At 39.3% G+C, this 17,705-nt stretch overlaps 1 protein-coding gene across 10 annotated transcripts in view; it reads left to right on the top strand.

The window, feature by feature from the left end:
- The window catches only part of RALGAPA2 (Ral GTPase activating protein catalytic subunit alpha 2), a 306,764-nt gene extending 290,173 nt beyond the window's left edge, over positions 1 to 16,591 (top strand). For 3 of the 10 annotated variants that reach the window (XM_073339773.2, XM_073339776.2, XM_073339772.2), the window contains one exon: positions 7,498 to 16,591. In XM_073339773.2, the coding sequence (XP_073195874.1) occupies positions 7,498 to 7,652 (155 nt within the window). In that variant the 3' untranslated portion in view covers positions 7,653 to 16,591. The other 7 variants (XR_013635627.1, XR_012158342.2, XR_013635628.1 and 4 more) reach the window with 7 other exon arrangements.
- The last annotated feature ends 1,114 nt before the right edge of the window (positions 16,592 to 17,705 follow it).

Here is a 17,705-nt window from a genome sequence, read left to right as displayed (position 1 = left end):
CCAAGTTAAGAACACACTTTTTGCACTGAAGAGAGACTCTACGGATATATCTACACTGCAGTTAGACACCCTATGGCTGGCTGGTGCCAGCTGGCTCAGGATTGGTCTACGGGGCTATTTAATTGTGGAGTAGACATTCAGGCTCAGGCTACAGCCTGAGGTCTGGGACCCTCCCACCTCACAGGGTCATAGAGCCCGAGCTCCAACCTGAGCCCAAACATCTACACCACAGTTAAACAGCCCCTTAGTCTGAGTCAGCTGGCATAGGCAAGCCATGGGTTTTTAATTGCAGTATAGACATACCCTTAGATACCTAAACATCAGGTGCAAAATACTGCAACACCGTGGAACTACTGGTTTGTAGGACTAGAGTTAGACAATCAAGGATCCTAGGCACTTCCCTAAATGAGGCCCCCTCATGGCTCTGGCCTTCCTTGGAACGGGGCAAGAGCAATCCAATAAACTTATGTGATGGGGAGCTCTCCACCACTTCTCTTCAGGTAGGCCTGGCCCTGCTCTCACCACCTGTCCCTATGTTGGCAGGTTGAGTTCCATCCGAGAGCTAGGGAGAATTCAACCGCTACCCACCAAAGCAGAGACTGCTTTGCCAACACCACCTCAGCAGAGCTATGATCAAGTAACTGCTGAGAGGGTGTTGTCAGGGCTGCCCACAGCGCAACAGATGTCAGAGTTAACAACCCATTAGACACCTGAACTATTGTTCCAGGCTTTCCGCAGATTCAGGCAGGTATTGCTCTATCAGTTACACTCAGATGAAGTCTGCAAGCTTTTCTTGTGAAAAAAGAAAGATTTGTCAACTTGGTCAAAATTTCCCCATTTTGTACGGTGCTGTCTGATTGTCCATCTTCTGCTTCCTTTTACCCTCCCACCCGTGAGATATTAGTGATAAAGCAATTGCCAGTTTTGCCAAACACCCCTCCCCCCTGTGTTCAAACATAATGAGTCAGGCCTCAAAAAATCTTGAGATTTGCTTAAAAATTAGAATATTTTTAAAATAAAAATTTGGGGGTTCTCTTCATTTGTTTTTCTGGTATTTGAGCCTTTAGGGTTCACATTTTCCAAGTTTTCTTAGCACCAATGAGGGCTAGAAACTATTTTTAAATGAAAGATGAGATTCTCATCTAATAACATGAGATGAGTTGGGGCTTTCAGAAAAAACACCAAATACTGCAAGACTCATGATAAAAATGTTGATGGTTGGCAGCACTGAATTTCTTGTGTGTATACCATTTATCAAACTCTTTGAGATGACATGCACTATATTCATCTAAAATGTAGTTGTTGAAGATACTATTAAAAGGATGCTATCAACTTGAAAACCACATTTTTCCACTGAATAACATGCATCTGTTTTTACACTAACACCTAAAATTATTGGAATGGAGAGAGATCACAGAGAAAACAGTATTTTTCAGTTTATTTATTTTGTACGTTTAACATCCCTTCCAGTCAGTTTCACTGTTCTGGTGTTGGTCAGTCGCACTTCCTGTCTCATATTCGAGGGGGATGAAATCACCTTCATGAACTAGGAGAGCTCACATGTATGTTCTTCCACAGCAAATGCAAGAGGGTGTTAGCAGAAAAGCTGAAACTGAGGCAGCAGGCCGTCATATAGACAGGAGGGAGAGGGGTAAAAAGGAATGGGACAGAGCGTATTTATTGGTATTGCTTTCAGGACTGCCCTTCCTCCCCAGATGGAAAGAGCCTTATAAATATCAGCAGAGAAGAAAAATCTCTCTTTTTTTTTTTTTAAGGATTTAAAAAAAAATCTACATGCAGTTTAAAGGGTGCTCTATCAGAAACTTGAATTATTTTAAACTGACTTCCTTTAATTTTCCAGGGATCACAAACCATTCATTAGAAGTATAATTTTCCTCTTTATTACAAACTGATTGTTGTAATCCCCTTTTAGACATAAAGCAACAGAAATATAAAGCCTGAGATCCATGCACAAAAACTATGTGCAATTGCACAATACAATTATCATAATTTTTCACACAAATCAAGTATTTGCTTATGCAAATGATCACAGAATCATCTGAATCATCATTTGTTCATGCAAATATCTTATTTGTCCATGAGGTTGTACAAATTGTATGCACACCCATGCACACAATTGTACATGCATTTTTGCATGCACAAGTGGGCTTCTACATTATAAAAATGTAGTCCAAAGAGCTTAACATTATATAATCACTTGCTGATTTTAACTTGACCAGCAGGTAAAAGCTATTTAAATCTTCATGAAACTTCAGAGTTTACCACTCTTGGAAATTATACAGCCACTAATTGACTGACAGGAACAGAGCACTATAATGTCTATAATTTCATAGTAATGTGCATGTAATATGTCCTTAAACTGGGTGGAAATAATTGTGTGCTCAAATTTTTTCTCCATATTTCAACCGATATTGGAGAGAAGTGTGGGTCCGCTCCTCCCACTTACACCTCGCCAGATAACAGCACTAATGTGAACTTTAAAGAATATCATTATTTTCCACTTATGAATGATATCTTAGTTACTTTCTGAATGTTTAGTTTGCTTTAAGATGCACAGTGTTCTTGCACAACTAAATGGGTGTAAGCAATGTCTATGAGCCTCATAACAGAGCAGTAGGTGTGCTGTTCCTTTATTTATATGATTTTGTTTTTTCCCTTTAGATTAAAATATGTAAAGGTCTCATTACAGTAATTGACAAAGGTAAGAGTGACACCTCGAGCAGGCTACCGCACTGGCATCACGCTAGATTTACTAACCAGCTTCCTTCCTTCCTTCCTTCTGTTGCTAATATAAAGCTGAAACAACTCTTGGTTTGTGTGGTTCATTCTCTCTCTCTCTCTCTCTCTCTCTCTCTCTCACTGCAGTCCCACCTCATCTTCAGGCCGGGTCTCTTTTTCTTCCCCCAAAACATGAGTTCCAAGCTCTGTGCTGGAAAAGAGCGACCCTGACTATGCTCACCTCTGAGTAACAGCTCTAAGAGCCCGGCTGCCTGCCCTGTTAGCATCCCCCTGCATGTCTGAGAAGCGCATACTTTTTTTTCATTCTTTCTTCTGCTCCTGTTTGCTGCAGGCGGAATCTGACACCAACACCTGCCATAGTGGAAAATGTCTTTGTTGCTTTGCACTTTTGTTTGAATTGCTGCAGGGGAGCCAATGGGAGTTAAGTCCATTTACTTTTTTGTTGGCTAAGCACCATGGAATAGGATCTTGAGATGGGGCCGATAAGGAGTGGCACGTGCTGTGCTGGCCCTTTGAGTTAGCTCAGCTTAATAAGGGCCTCCCTTTCTGGGGAGGGCAGATTGCTGAACTTGGGCCTCTGAATGGAACAGCTGGGGGAGGAAAAGAAAACAAAAGAGGGGAAACACAGAGTGTCCTGAACCTGGCGATTGGGGGTGCGGTTTAGGACCCGGAGAGCAGGCAGGCCGGCCGGCCACACGCCAGGTGTGACCTTTGCAGGCTCCTCGGTTCTGTTTGTTTGTCTGGGCAATTTCCAATGCACTGATCGAATGGAAGGAAGCAGCCTGACAGCAGCATGCTGGCTGGATACGCTCAGCGGTAGCCTGGGTTTAGGCAAAGAGGGCTTGAAACACTGAATTAACTCCTTGAATCCTGATTCACAGATGGATGCAACCCCAGAGCCTTTAAATAATAACCTGTCAAACTAGAAGCTCAGTGGATTGATGAATGGTTATTTATAACCCACATTGTATCATCTAAAAAGTGTTCCATGCTTATAAATGATTGATTGTTTTACATTACCTGAAATGAGGATTTTAGGCTTAGAGTATCTTTTAGTAGGTGTTTGTGTTTGAATTGTGTATTTCAGAGGGCGAAAATGGAGCCATCTATGAATCAGAATCTCAGATGCTAATGTTCATTATTTAGTGATGGACTTTTTTACTAGGCCATTTTTATAATTGCTTTGATGAGTTAGAACTTTTGTGCTGCCTATTTCCCCCCCAAAAAAAATTAGAATATAAATTTAGATAAACCTCCTTTGGGCTGTTGGAAAATCTTGAAATCTCATTGTAACCTTTATATTAATGTATTGTTTATTTTTACATATGTGGGTATTGTCCTGTTTCCTGTCACTAAACTGGTGCGTAGTTAAGTGGGCTAGAGTGTGTTATCTGAATAAAGTTCCAAGCTTCCATTGCTAGAAGAAGGCCAAGTAATTTGAGTTCATGCCAGACAGCTTGCAAGTGGAATTACAATATTTGTATGAAAGCCTTTATCTTTTGTGGTTATTACTTGCTCATTCTGCAGCTGCTGTCTACCTATCAATCAAGATGGTTTAGAGGGACCTTCAAGGTTGATTGCATAGTTAAGGACTTGCCAGAAGAAAGTTTTGACTGATGGAATGTACAAACTCCAAAGGCTAAAGGAATGTTGGGGATGATTCTAAATGCTTAGGTGTGGCTATGCCTTCTTACACACTGTTTGAACTGCCCTGCTTTTCATATGTGCAGGACCTGTATTGTTGAGAGCTTGCATGACTATTGCTTCAGCTTGCCCGTTTGGTGAAAATTGTATTATTTTGACCATCTGCCATTCTGCTTAGCTGTAGGAATGTAAAATACAGCACATCCCCCCATCCCATCCTCCCCACCCACACACACACTTTCTTTCTTAGGGAAAACACAGCAATTTTCCAGTTCTAAGCCAAAACTAATAGGTCCACATTTTTCATAGAAAATGTCTTTGCATATTAAATCACATTTTTCACTTATTTGGAAGTGCTTTTTTTCTGCTCGAAATAGTTAACTGACTTTTTACTTACCAGTTTTATATTTTATCATATGAAATGTGAGTATCGGGTTTGTTAATTAGTTTAAGAATTTCAAATGAGCAGTAAATGCTTTCAGATTAACAGCAACTGAATTGTCCTTTCTTTTGTTTTTTCATGCATTAGAATGATATTTAGTAACATAGTTGCATTTAATTATTACAAGTTTCACTCTTGTCATAAGTGCTGTGTTTTAAACCTTACAGTAAGGAAACAAATTGAGACACTGACTGTGCTGTTGCATTTCCAGACTTTGCTTCTGAGAGGAAGTAAGATTAATACAGGCATCTAGCTCACAGTGGTGCAGCTGAATTTCTAGAAGCACTCAGAAGACAACCCAGGATTGCTTGCAGCTACACCACTGGGAGTTGCTTTTTGTGTAATTGATTTGTGAGAATCTGTCTGCTAAACTTATAATTTATGAAATATTCTTTCTGTAAAATATCTTAACCCCTTCAGGGAGAAACTAAAGCCATGGAGTCATGGTTAAAATGCTAGCTGCAATCATTAGAATGGGTCCCTTCTGTCAAGCATAAGGAAAGAATGATTCAAATGAAAATGCTTTAGTTTAGAAACATACTGGGCTAGGTTCACCAGTGCGCTGAGGCTGCTTTCCACTGCTTCAGCAAAGCAAAACACCCGTTAGACTGGGTTTACAGCTCCTTTACACATCCATAGTATGCAAGGGAGTCTGGCTCATTAGTTTTATGGTCACTACAAGAAGGGATGGGATGAGGTAGTTTAGTGGACCTTAGCATCAGGTTTAAAATACCTAGAACCATATGTTCAAATCCTAGCAGACTCAAGTTAGTCCTTTGTCTTTCCAAGGTAAATGGAGTATCATGCAGTTTAGTACAGGGGTATCTTTCAGTTAAGACCTTACAAACTGATGTCCTGTCATCTTTTCTTGGACATGAAGGATTTCCTGATAGCTTTCATAAGGGCATGATTTACCCTATGGTTTCTGGGCCAATTATTTCCCTCCTCCCGCTGTTGTATAGTGTGCTATTCAACCAGTTGGTTGCCAACTTCCACTGCAGATGTAATTCAGTAGCAGATGCATTTCAGTGGTGGGGTTTGTGCACAGTATCTGCAACATTTTGGGATCATTCGGGATGCAAGGTTCTATAAACATGTAAAACGTTATCTTAACACAAGTAAATTAAATCCAGGTACAGGAGCAATCTGAAAATATAGAATGTAGATAAATTAGAGATGGGCTTACGCTGAAAAATGTAGCTCTAGGTCTGAAGTTTGTGGATGCTTAGCCCTTTATAGACATAGAGGCCAACTGTGAAGTTTAGATCCAGATTTGAGTTTGGATTCTGAATCTTCCTCCTCCATCCCCAGAGGTTTGGAGGTGTTTGGATAAGGGGCTTTGCTTCAGTCCCATCTCTAATAAAAATATTTGTATTGAGGATTTACAGGGAGAACTATACCATTGTTTAAAAATATTGCACCAGGAGAGAGCTGATGAAATGGCATTCACGCTTACAGAAATGTCCTGGGACAAGTCAAAACGACAGTAGCAACAACAGAACTGTGTTGCAGCATGCATTTTTGTATTCCTCAGAGCATGATTATAATTGCACTGGGGAAAGACAAGAGTTGCACACATGCTTTAATATTATTCATTTACTTTTGAGTTTAATGGCTGTGTCCTCATCTGTTCTCATTCAGACAAGCTATTTGGTCCTGACCTCTAGTTGTAATCACCTTTTGGGAATGAATGAGTTGTAACTTAAATGTGTAAAATAACAATGTGTAAATACATGTGGACTATATGGTAGCCAACAGAGATTTGCTAAGCTTTGCATAAAGTTCTTAAATAGCCTTCTTGAATACAACAGAAATTATGGTGATTTCGTTTACGGCTTCCTTAATGGAATTGTTTAAAAATACGTTGCTTTTTTCTCTTCAGCATTAGCAGTTAAGGCACCTTACTGTTGTTGTATGATCAGAAATAGTAATACTAAGGAAACTAATTTTCAGTCCTCAGAAACAGAGAAATTAAATACTGCAGAGCCATTCAGTGAAACACAAAACAAAAACTAGCACTTTTAATAATACATGTGCAAGAGGGAGATTTAGTGCTATACTGTACCTTGAAGCACCAACCTAGGAGTAGACCCCAGAGACACTGTGACCCAGAAACACTCCTCTGAGTCCCACACAATTCCTTCCTTGCTTCAGGGGGCAGCAGTAAATTATATAGCCTCTGTGCCAGCTCAGCTGAACTGGCCAGCACTTTGAGAGAGTGGAGCCAAGACTCTACCCACTCCTCCACCCATCCCCACACACCTGCTCTGGGGTGGGGGAGGAGCTGGCGCAGGCAGCATCTGCTCATTCCTGCACTCTCAGTCTCAAGGTCTGGGTAGCCAGCAGAGGGGTGTAAAGAAGGTTCGACCTCCCCTGCCTAAACACTTAGTTCAAGTCACAACCTAGTCTTTTGTTACCTTCTCTGGAAGCAGCCAATACTAGCCTCCTTACCATGTATGAGAAGCTCATTCTTCTTAACCGTTAGGTTCCTTGGGCCAAACATATTCCTAGTGCAACTCTGGTCAATTCAGTGGAGTCGTACGGGATGAATTTTGGTTTCTTTTTTGTATCTTAGGAAGCACTTTTGTCATTGGACACATTCTATTGTTCTAATAATACTTTTTTATTTTCTTTGCCCACTTGCTTTTCAGGCTGTCTCACTATGAGTGCAAGTGCTGATCTTACTGTAACCACAGGAATAGAGTTAGCAGAGCAGACCTCTCCAACACTACCCAATGCCACGAAAAACAAAGCCTCTGGGAAACTTCGGCACTCTGCTAGTGCTCTCAGCAAATCTTCAAATTAAAGCACTTTGGAAAGGGAAGCCTATTCAAGGGAATTTGAAAAAAAAATCGGAATAAAATAATTTACTGTATCACTAGAACATTGCTACATGCTTTGGATGAGCATATAAGGAAGTGTACAGTTCCCTTATGTGGCAAAACTTAAATTATTGATGGACAGCTATCACTTGATTTACCTGTCATGCATTACACTTGATTATTGTTGTCACCAAAATAACTATGTCAAAACTGGATCTTTTTCAGTGTGTGAGGCATTTAACTGATGTGGGGTAACTCACTTATTTTCCCTTAGAATCTGTAGATGCAAGTACAGCTGTCACAGAAAAAGGATGCAAAGCAAGTATTGAAACCAATTATTTAATTTACTTTCATTGTGTTGATCGTTTAATCATTCCAATGATAGTTTAACACCTGTGTGTATATTAGCAAATTTTGTCTAAATGGAAAACAAGTTTTCATTTAATTAAACATGATGGACTTTTTCTCTTAAGTGTGGGTGAATGACTTGGGTGCTTTTCAGTATGTCATCAAGTGCTCCCTTCCTTTTCTGTTTTGAATTGATACCCCAGTACAGTTTTTGTGCATAAAAACCATAAGTATCAAATAGCTGTTTTAAGTAATTTATTTGTAATCTAGGAAAGTGCTGCTAATTGCATAAATCACGAAGACCTGGATTAAAGTCACTTGGCTTAATCTTGCCCTTTTATTCAAGGATGCATGTCCCCATTCATTTAGTAAAATCCTGAAATTGAGCTTGCGCTGACCCTCGCAGGATTGGGCCCTTTGTGGGATGCTGCATATTAACATCCCAGAGAGCAGAATTAGGACCCCTGCATTCTATCTCTTATTGTTGGTTATAACCATCACATGCCAATGCTGGTAAATTTAAGGGTTTGCGGTTTGGGCTTTTTTGGTATCTTAACAAAGATTCATACTTATACCATAAAATGTAATACAGGTTAGAGATGTTAACCTGTACAGTTTGGTTCATACCATTTAGTTTATGTCTGTCCATTTATTTTTTGATAGAAATCTTCTTTTGCAGCACTATCTTTGGACATAGGGTCATTTTGTCATATGAAATGTTGCATGTGATTAATGCATAATGTGAGCTAATCACTTTTTTCTGTTTGTGTGAAAAAAATAAAATGACCAGTGATTTCATTTAGAAAAGCAAATATTGCACATTTGCAATAACTACTTTTCAACCAGATTTGTGTAACTGGGAGCCAGTACACATCCTCAGTAGCCACACTGACATAGCACATCAACAGCGCAATAATCTGCATATTAAAGTATCCCTAGTTAGTCCTAGATATTGTAATAACCTTCCCAGGATACATTACATTGTGTTCTTTTGGTGATCTGCATATTGTGCAAATGTTTTGGATATAAAAAAACCTCAGTACAATTTCAGTGAATAGTGGTTTTGAGGAGTTAAGGGGAAATTTTTGTACTTTTAGAAAATTAATATTACCATAAAAGCAAGGAAAATAAGAGACACACACTGTAACCACTTAAACACTTAATAGAAGGTAGGGAATTCAGATTTAAGGCTGAAATTCTGTCATCCATTATGACTTTGTATTGCAAAGGTCTCTAAACAGAAGTTGATTTTCCATATAATAATGCTGTAATACCTAGGAACAACAGGGTATGAAATGGCGGAGTTTCAAAACTGAATTTCCTGACCCTTTTTTTGTTTGATGGAGAGACAAGGGGCAGTTGTCAGACACCTAACGTTACCGTAAGTTTGTTTTTTGACATTTTGGCTACTAGTGTTAATATATATGTCTGATTTTTGTATCATACCCCTGTAATCTTCCTAATCTTCCTCAGGTCTAGTTAACATAGTCTCTGTTTGTTTGTGTTTATTAAGCTGGATGCACACCTGAAAAACTTAATGTGACTTCTTACCTGAACTGAAGGGGAGCTACTTTAAGTAAAGCTAAATGCACCATTGGGTCGCCATTTTTATTTGGGCTTTTTGTTTTTGCACTCAGTTTCTGTGTATACATTAAGTGAATGTTTATTTTCACGTTCACAGTGATCTGTGCTTATTCTCTGTAAATAATGAATGCTATTTGATAAATCTTTACAGTAATAAGTTATAGCTTGGCATTTTGTTATTGACTTTTTGTATTAGTTTATTTGGTTCTAGTGGTAACCAGTTTATCAGGAAAAATTAAAATGGGATGCACTCATTATCCAGAGCAGAAACTAGAAATTGTTACTTGTGATGTTAGTACATAGTCTACACTAGCTAGCATGTACAGGTAAATGCAGCCAGCCTCCTGGCACAGAGCATAATTGAATTGCTGACATTTCTGATTGCCATTTGACTTTCTGTTCAAACCTTGTTCTTTGCAACTTTCTGATTGTGTGTCTATAAAATAAGTTAGAAAAAAATGTGTATTGCATTATCTAATGTGTTTTCGTTTTAATCATTGTTGGGTAAGGAGTTACTGTGCTTAGTTACCCAGTAAAATGTGTGTCAAATACACACCAGGTGGAGTAGCTCAAAGAGCATTTTTCTGAATGAGACAAAATATTTCCTTCTAAAACGACACCAATCTCTAATGCAGGGAAGAATGAAAGCGCAGAATTATTATTTCCCTGTTATAAAAAAGTGTATTTTCTTCTTTAAAAAATGAAAATTAGAATCTGAGGGTTTTGGTAGTATAAAACAAACAAGTACACCCTTTTCTTAACTCCTCAGAAATCTATTAAATCTCAGTTCACTGCATAATTCTGATTTAAAATATGTTAAATGTAAAAAATGTATCTTTGTGATATATACAGCTACTCTGGTCCTTTGTTTAGATGCCAAGTTAAAACAAGGTACATTGATCCTGTGGCAATGGATTTTATTTCCAGTATTGCAGTAATAAATGTAGATTTGAATGCATTGGATGAATATGGATACAATAGAGTGTCATTTGCTTACCTGCACCATTTTTGACCACCTGCATTTTGGCTAAGAGAACAGAGCTATTGGCCAAAATTCAGACTTGGTATAAATAAATGCAATTCTCATGGAAAGCTCCGAACAATTTCATTAGTGACTTCCATGGTGAAATAAGTTACATATCTGGTGTAAGTGGTAAAACAATGTAACTGATGCAGATCTGGCATTCCTGTAACTGAAGCTGAGTAGCAGAATGGGCTGTATAGCAGGAAGAACTGCTAACATGAGGATGTTAGGTGGGATGTGGGAGGGTAAATTGGACTCCTGCTGAATACCAAAGAGTTGTACCTTTTTTCTGTCCTGCTTACACCATTCTTAAGCCACTGGTGAATTTGGCCTATTGTAGACTTGACAGACAGACAAGTACACTGCTAATCCATAAAAGTACAGGGGACCAGACTGTTCCATCACATCTGCACATGCAGGTCCTTGAGAAGTCACCTGACAGGATGATCAGACCCATTTTGTAAGAGTGTATTATACTTTACAAATGAGCTGGCTTCTGACAGATGGAAGTTTTTGTTTAGCTTTTATCAGTGAAAACTGTTCAGCTACCCGGCAACATACTTGCCTAGTCCAGGTTCCATTTGGCATAATTAAACACCAACAACTAGATTTCATGTAATCTAAGGACAGTTCACTCCCTGCCCCCATCATAACAGTATTTGTATTTCCATAAGGTTTCCTAGAAATTTGAAAACTAATATTACAAATATGCTCATTTCAATATTCAAGGGAAATCTCCAGAACATCTTCAGTATCTGATGACATGAGAAGACCTCCAATTAACCCTTGCATACAGTGACAATAATACTAGTGTCTAAAAATAGTTGGTAAAACTTTGGGGTGAGGGGGTCACCTTTTATAAATCATGAGACTAAAGATATTTTTCAGTTTCTGTTGGACCAAACTCTACAACAGCTGTGGCTGAAAATTCTCTCCAACTCCAGTTCTCTTGACAGTTTGCTTCATAGTACCCTTAACTGGGGAAATAAAACACTCCAGAAGTGTGTGCTGTTGTGATGCAAGACCTTATTACCATAGTGCAACTCCATTTGTCATTTGGCTAAGGTGCTGTAGTGGATATATTTTTACCATTCAGTTGTCAGAAAGATAATTTACAAAAACAAGACATCCAGGAATTTTATATATAACCTAGATATACCTTCATGTGTGTTGGGTAGATACCTTTCCCAAAGTGTAAGGGTAGTCATATAATATAAGTGAATTGTGCTTATGCAATATTTCTTTTGTAAATGCTTGTATTCTAACAACGGAGGGAACAATCATGGTATCTTTAGAAAACTCAGGAAGCTTCCCTCCTTCAAAATGCCGCAATCTTCAGCGTGAAGGGGCAATTTTGCATCCTCTAGTAAAGCAGGAGAATTGTGAGTCTTTTAAAAATGCCTCCAGGAACCAATAAGATACAACACTTGAACGTCTCCGCTCATTAGGAAGGGAGTCTGTTTTCCTAATATACAACTGGTTACATGGATATTTCCACAACAGTGGCTTTGCTTTTATCACAAGTTATAAAGAAAGTCAGGGCTCCTGTTGCTTTTACTAGAAAAGGATGCTTGAAGAGCCTCAATCTTTTATATGTTCTCCTATTGGGCCCATTTGTAATGTCCAGTATACGGAACTGTGCAGAAGCAGGTGAAGTGGAAATGGCTGTGCTTTGTAATTTTCTTGTCTCTGAACATACCAAACAATCTTCCCAGTTCATTATCCTCACGAAAGTCAAACAGTGGAATTTCAGAAAATAAACTGTCCCCTCTGAGACTGGATTCCAACGTGTCACGTACCACACTAATCCTTTACTAGTCTACGGTCTAGGTGATGATCAGACCTAAGGGCCGATGCCCAAAGATGTGATGATGCAGAGAGCCTTGCCTTCCCTTACACTCCTGGGCAGGGGCCAAGAACAATCCCAGTGGAGAGCATAGGCACTGTGCCCAGCTCATGCTGACAGCAATACTAACTTCCCAAAAGGGTGAAGGGTAAGAGCATCCCACTCCCGGCAACCATGCTGGCCTGGCATGGAGCACAGTACATGCTGCACCTTTAAACAGAGTGGCAATGCGTCATTGCAGCATGTGCTTCTCCAGAGCCCCAGTTGAATTTCCATCTGGGGTTCGTGCTATGCTGGAGCCTTTCCTCAGTCCCCCAGTGTGGCTAATGGCTTAGAAAGCACAGTCCAGCCCTTAAAAGGCTTTGAAATGTTATCACATCTGCATTTGTGCTTTTAGTTTGAGATTGAATGAAAGAAGAAGGTACAAACTCCACAATGCACACTTGTGTAATCCCGTGCACAAATGATGCACTCATGTCGCATCCTGTGATTGTTCAGAAACCATGTCCCAGATTATTTAGCTTCTTAGGCACTGCCTCGCTTGAAGCCATTTAATATGTGCTAGGATGATTTCTGGGAGAAAGTGAAAACAGCCCTATTGGTGACTTTCACTGGATAGGGCAGTTACAACTTTTGCTCCTCTTAGAACTTGATTGAGAAAGTTGGTTTCTCAGATTGTTTTGGGCCTGAGTCATGCAACTCTCACACAAGGAAGGTCAGAGTCATCCCTCATGTGACCATATCAAAATCAAAGAGAGTCCCCAGGGGTGAATTCACCCTATCAGACTTGATAAGAACTCCTCATGGGAGCAAGGTGTATTCACTAGGAATACAGGGTCTGATCCTTATCATCAACTAATAATGTTTGACATAATGCTTTAAAGTCCAAAATGCAATCTGCTGCAATTAGCAAAGCCTCTCTCCCCTTTTGGGCAAAGCTGTATAGCTCTTGGATTGCCTTCAAGTGAAATGTTCAGCAAGGCCCCTAACCATCCATATGGCAGAGAGAGATTTGCCTGAGTGAGGAGTTCCAAACTGGGCCCAGACAGGGTACTCAAGGTAATCAAAATGATTCTTCATTGGAATGTTACATATTTTATTCACACAGATGGCTGTGTCCTTGATGCACATAGGCAATTCAGACTGAAATTTGCTCCTTTTTCATCCCCTGCCCCTCCCCCCGCTGTCTGTAAGCCTCGCCTCCTCCAAAGGATCTTTGACTACTGAACTTAGAGCCAGCATTGCCACTGATACCCTTTCTCTGGATGATATTTAGGAGCATTCATTGCAGCACTCAGCTGCCAGTAGTAAGTACATTTGATCAATATTTTCAAAGAAATGGCCCTTTGGATAAGTGCAGAAGTGAGGCCCTCATGAGAGCACTCTCACTGTATTGAACCTGGCAAGCATTCTCAGCCGTAGCCTCTGGCATGGTTTGAACCAGCAGAGGCTGTGCAACAATGGCATTATCTTCAGCTTTCTCTGAAGGGGGTTTTGCAGCATTTTGCTAATAATAATTACAGACCATTACCAACCCCCAAAGACGTTATTTATGTACCATTCAGTGTAAGAAATGCTTAATGAGAGTTCCTCCTCTTCTAAGCCTCATAACACCTTGTTGCAGAGTGATTTACATGAACATTCAAAATGATCTCTTTCTACTGTTGATTTTCTACTCTACAGAGAGTTTACATAGGAAAATGAAGGGGGTCAGTTCTCTCAGTCATAATGGGAATGCTATGGGGGTATTTGTTTGTTGGTGGGGAAAAGGACCCCCTAGTGTCTATATTGGAGAGATTAGGGGGTGAGAGAGTTCTCTTTTAAATAGCCTTTGGGTGAACTTTTGATACTGAAATGGAAAGTTAATCCTACACAGCAGGAGATGAATTCTAAAGTCATTTTGTTTGTAAAATTGTTAGTGAGACTGTGTAAAACATTTGTTTTCTCCAGCACTGATGGGGATGAAGGCCCTGATGCTGTGCACACTTTTTTTCACATGTGAGTGACTACACACATGAGTAGTCCCACTGAGTTCAGTGGGGCTATTCACACACGAGTGTTTGCAGGTCAGGGACCTTAATTTGTTTTAAAAAAATATTTGATATGTTTTAAGAAATAAGAGGGAAATTTTCAAAGGGCAGTTAGCAAACCACCTCCTCAATGGAATTTGAGCATTTAAGTTCTCTTTGTGCTTTTGAAAATCTCACCTTTCCTTTCCCTATATACATGTAACATGCATGAGATTTAGTTGATCAAAAGGGAGAGACCCCCCCAGCCCTGCAAAAACTTGCACACCTGTTTAAGTCAAAAGTTAGCACCTATTAAGTCTTTGCAGGATCAGGGTCTTAACATTGTTACTACTGTCTTGGTATATGTCAACGTTCCCATCAGAAACACGCCTATTATCAGGAGGTTGTTGCCCGCCATTCATTCAGGAGTATCTTGCTCTTGTATGGCTCCAAAATATCTTTGATGTTTACATTTGGGTGGGTTAATGTTAGATATATAAGAATTGGCAAAAGTACAGCGAAGGGCAGCAAAAATGATTAGGTGTACAAAAAAGATTCCATATGAGGAGAGATTAAAAAGACTGAGACTATTCAGCTTAGAAAAGAAACAACTGAGGGGGAATATGGTAGAGGTTTATAAAATTATGAATAATATGGAGAAAGTGAATAAGGAAGTGTTATTTATTCCTTCACAAAACACAAGAACCAGGGGTCACCCAATGACATTAATAGGCAGCAGGTTTAAAACAAACATAAGGAAATACATCTTCACACAATGTCCAGTCAACTTGTGGAACTCATTGCCAGGGAATGTTGTGAAGGCCAAAATTATAATTGGGTTCAAAAAAGAATTAGATAAGTTCCTGGAGGATAGGTCCATTAATGGCTATTAGCCAAGATCCAGGACACAACGCCATGCTCTGGGTGTCCCTAAACCTCTGACTGCCAGAAGCTGGGACTGGATAGTAGGGGATAGATAACTCGAAATTGCCCTTTTCTGTTCATTCCCTCTGAAGCATTTTGCAACGGCCACTGGAAGACAGGATACTGGGCTAGATGGACCATTGGTTTGACCCACTATGGCCATTCTTAACTAATCCATTTGAGTAGTCAAAAGACATGAACAGCTGAAGAATGGTTTCAGATACTCTAGTCCACATTGCCATATGCCTGAGCTAGTGCACTTGCACAGAGGTGAGCAGTCGCTAATTCTGTAAGATGAACAGTACTGTAATGTGAATGCAGTGCTGGCTAATTTACAGGGCATTAATTGTATGTTCCAATTGAAACTGTATCATTATTTGATCCATAACAAGTCTCTCCACCCATGAGATTTTTCTTTTCTTTTTCAGCATGCAAAATAGCAATAAGTTTGATGCTCAGGTTTAATGATCACCTAGGGTCTCTTAACTGTGCTTCAGGCCATTAACTTCTCCCATTTACATCACTCCCTGAGAAATGACCCACATCATGATCCTTATTGCTTAAATGATCACCCAGATAGTGAAGATCAGTACTGAGTCCTCTAATGATTATGGGCCTGATCCTACAAACACTTGCCACCAGACAGAGGACCTGAGCTAAAGCCCATTCAAGTTGATGCAGATTCTTTCCATAGACTTGAATTGGCTTTGGATCGGGCATGTGAAGTTCCGTTGAAGTCAGTGGGGCTACTTGTGCTTTAAATGTTTCACAGAGTAAAGGTGAACATAAGCACTTAAGTATGTGCTTGTCTTGAACATTTGTGTACCCTGAATCAGGGCCTGTATGATTAATGATAATAGCATAAATGTCCCTAAATAGAAATGTATACAATAGACCAAACCTCTTAAGTCTGCCAAGTAAATAGCATTGTTAAAAAGAATCTAAGTACCCACCAGATGGAGGTGCCAGATATTTTGAGATTTTTTTTCTTTTGAACTAATATTTAATTTACAAATGAAAAACTATAGAAAAGAGCAGTAAAATGCTGGCTTAACCCAACAACGTATGAACTGTCGCTGATGTATGCCGTTAACCTACTCTGCTGTACCTTGGTGTTACAGCAGATATGTCATCAGTTACTACAGTGATCCAAACTTCTAGTGGACTTTCAGCTTTAAACTGACAAAAGCCAGGCAATTAAGAGATAGGAGAGAAGCTTTGCTTTGCTTTGAAATAGTTTTGTGTGTAGATTAAGGAAAAAGAAGTCAACTTTCTAACTTAAGAAGAAAGGTGATGTAAAATTAACATTTTGCACTAATCCATTTAAATTCCCAGGGCATTGTGAAAAATATTGAATGTGTGTTTATTTATACTAGACTATGCTAGCTTCAAAGTAGTTTTCTCTTTTCTAGAAATAGTAACTGATCCTTTTCTAAAAGTAATGTTAGGCAAAGGTGTATTATGCTGGAGAGTAGGCACTTACTGTTACAGGACAACCATTTAAAATCAAGTTTCATAACTGAAGGGTGCATTCTGAAAACTTTTCCAATGTTACCTTACCTCACCTGACATGTCACTAGGCAAAATGTATTGATTATGAGAGTGCTGTATTCTGCAGTGGGGTTACATGGAAGATGTGGAACTCCTTTCTGCATGGTTTTAGTCTTGACTTGGCTTCAATGCTGAACAATAATGGAAAAATCAGAATCCAGAAGTACAGTCACATTGGGATGTCTATACATATCTTAGACTGCATAAGATCATCTGTTCAGTTATAAAAAGCAGGTGCTACAATGTCCTGTTTTGGTGCATTTACCTGTATTATAACATCTGTAAGATGAAAACCCATGCTTGAAGTGCCCATCCTTCTTGTTAACATATCAAAAAATTTTTATGATGCAAATCTGAAATCTTTGTTATGTGAGTTTTACAGTGAACTAAGTTTCATTAAAATTATTTAAAACTGTAATCTGACTTGTGTGTGTGTGTGTGTGTAGGTTTGAGATGCTTGGATGAAATGCGCTAGATGCGTCAAGTCCAAATGTGCTGATACTTTACCAAAACTAGCCTTAAGAAAACCACAGTGATATTCCAAGTAATGAAATACAATTTAAATTATACTGTAAACTCTATAGTAAAACACTTAAGTCTTAATTCTCAGTTACCCTAAGGCCCCTTTACACTGTTCTGGCACACTAACTAATTTATTGGTCCCATTTGACTGCAGTGGAAGCAAAGTTAGGACAACACTGAGCACTTCTGAAAATCCCACCCTTGGATTTTTTTTTTAAACCTGTACATA

Source organism: Lepidochelys kempii, chromosome 3 (assembly GCF_965140285.1).
Source record: "Lepidochelys kempii isolate rLepKem1 chromosome 3, rLepKem1.hap1, whole genome shotgun sequence".
NCBI lineage: Eukaryota > Metazoa > Chordata > Testudines > Cheloniidae > Lepidochelys > Lepidochelys kempii.
Note: the sequence above shows the minus strand (reverse complement) of the source record. Positions and strands in the feature narration are given on the sequence as shown.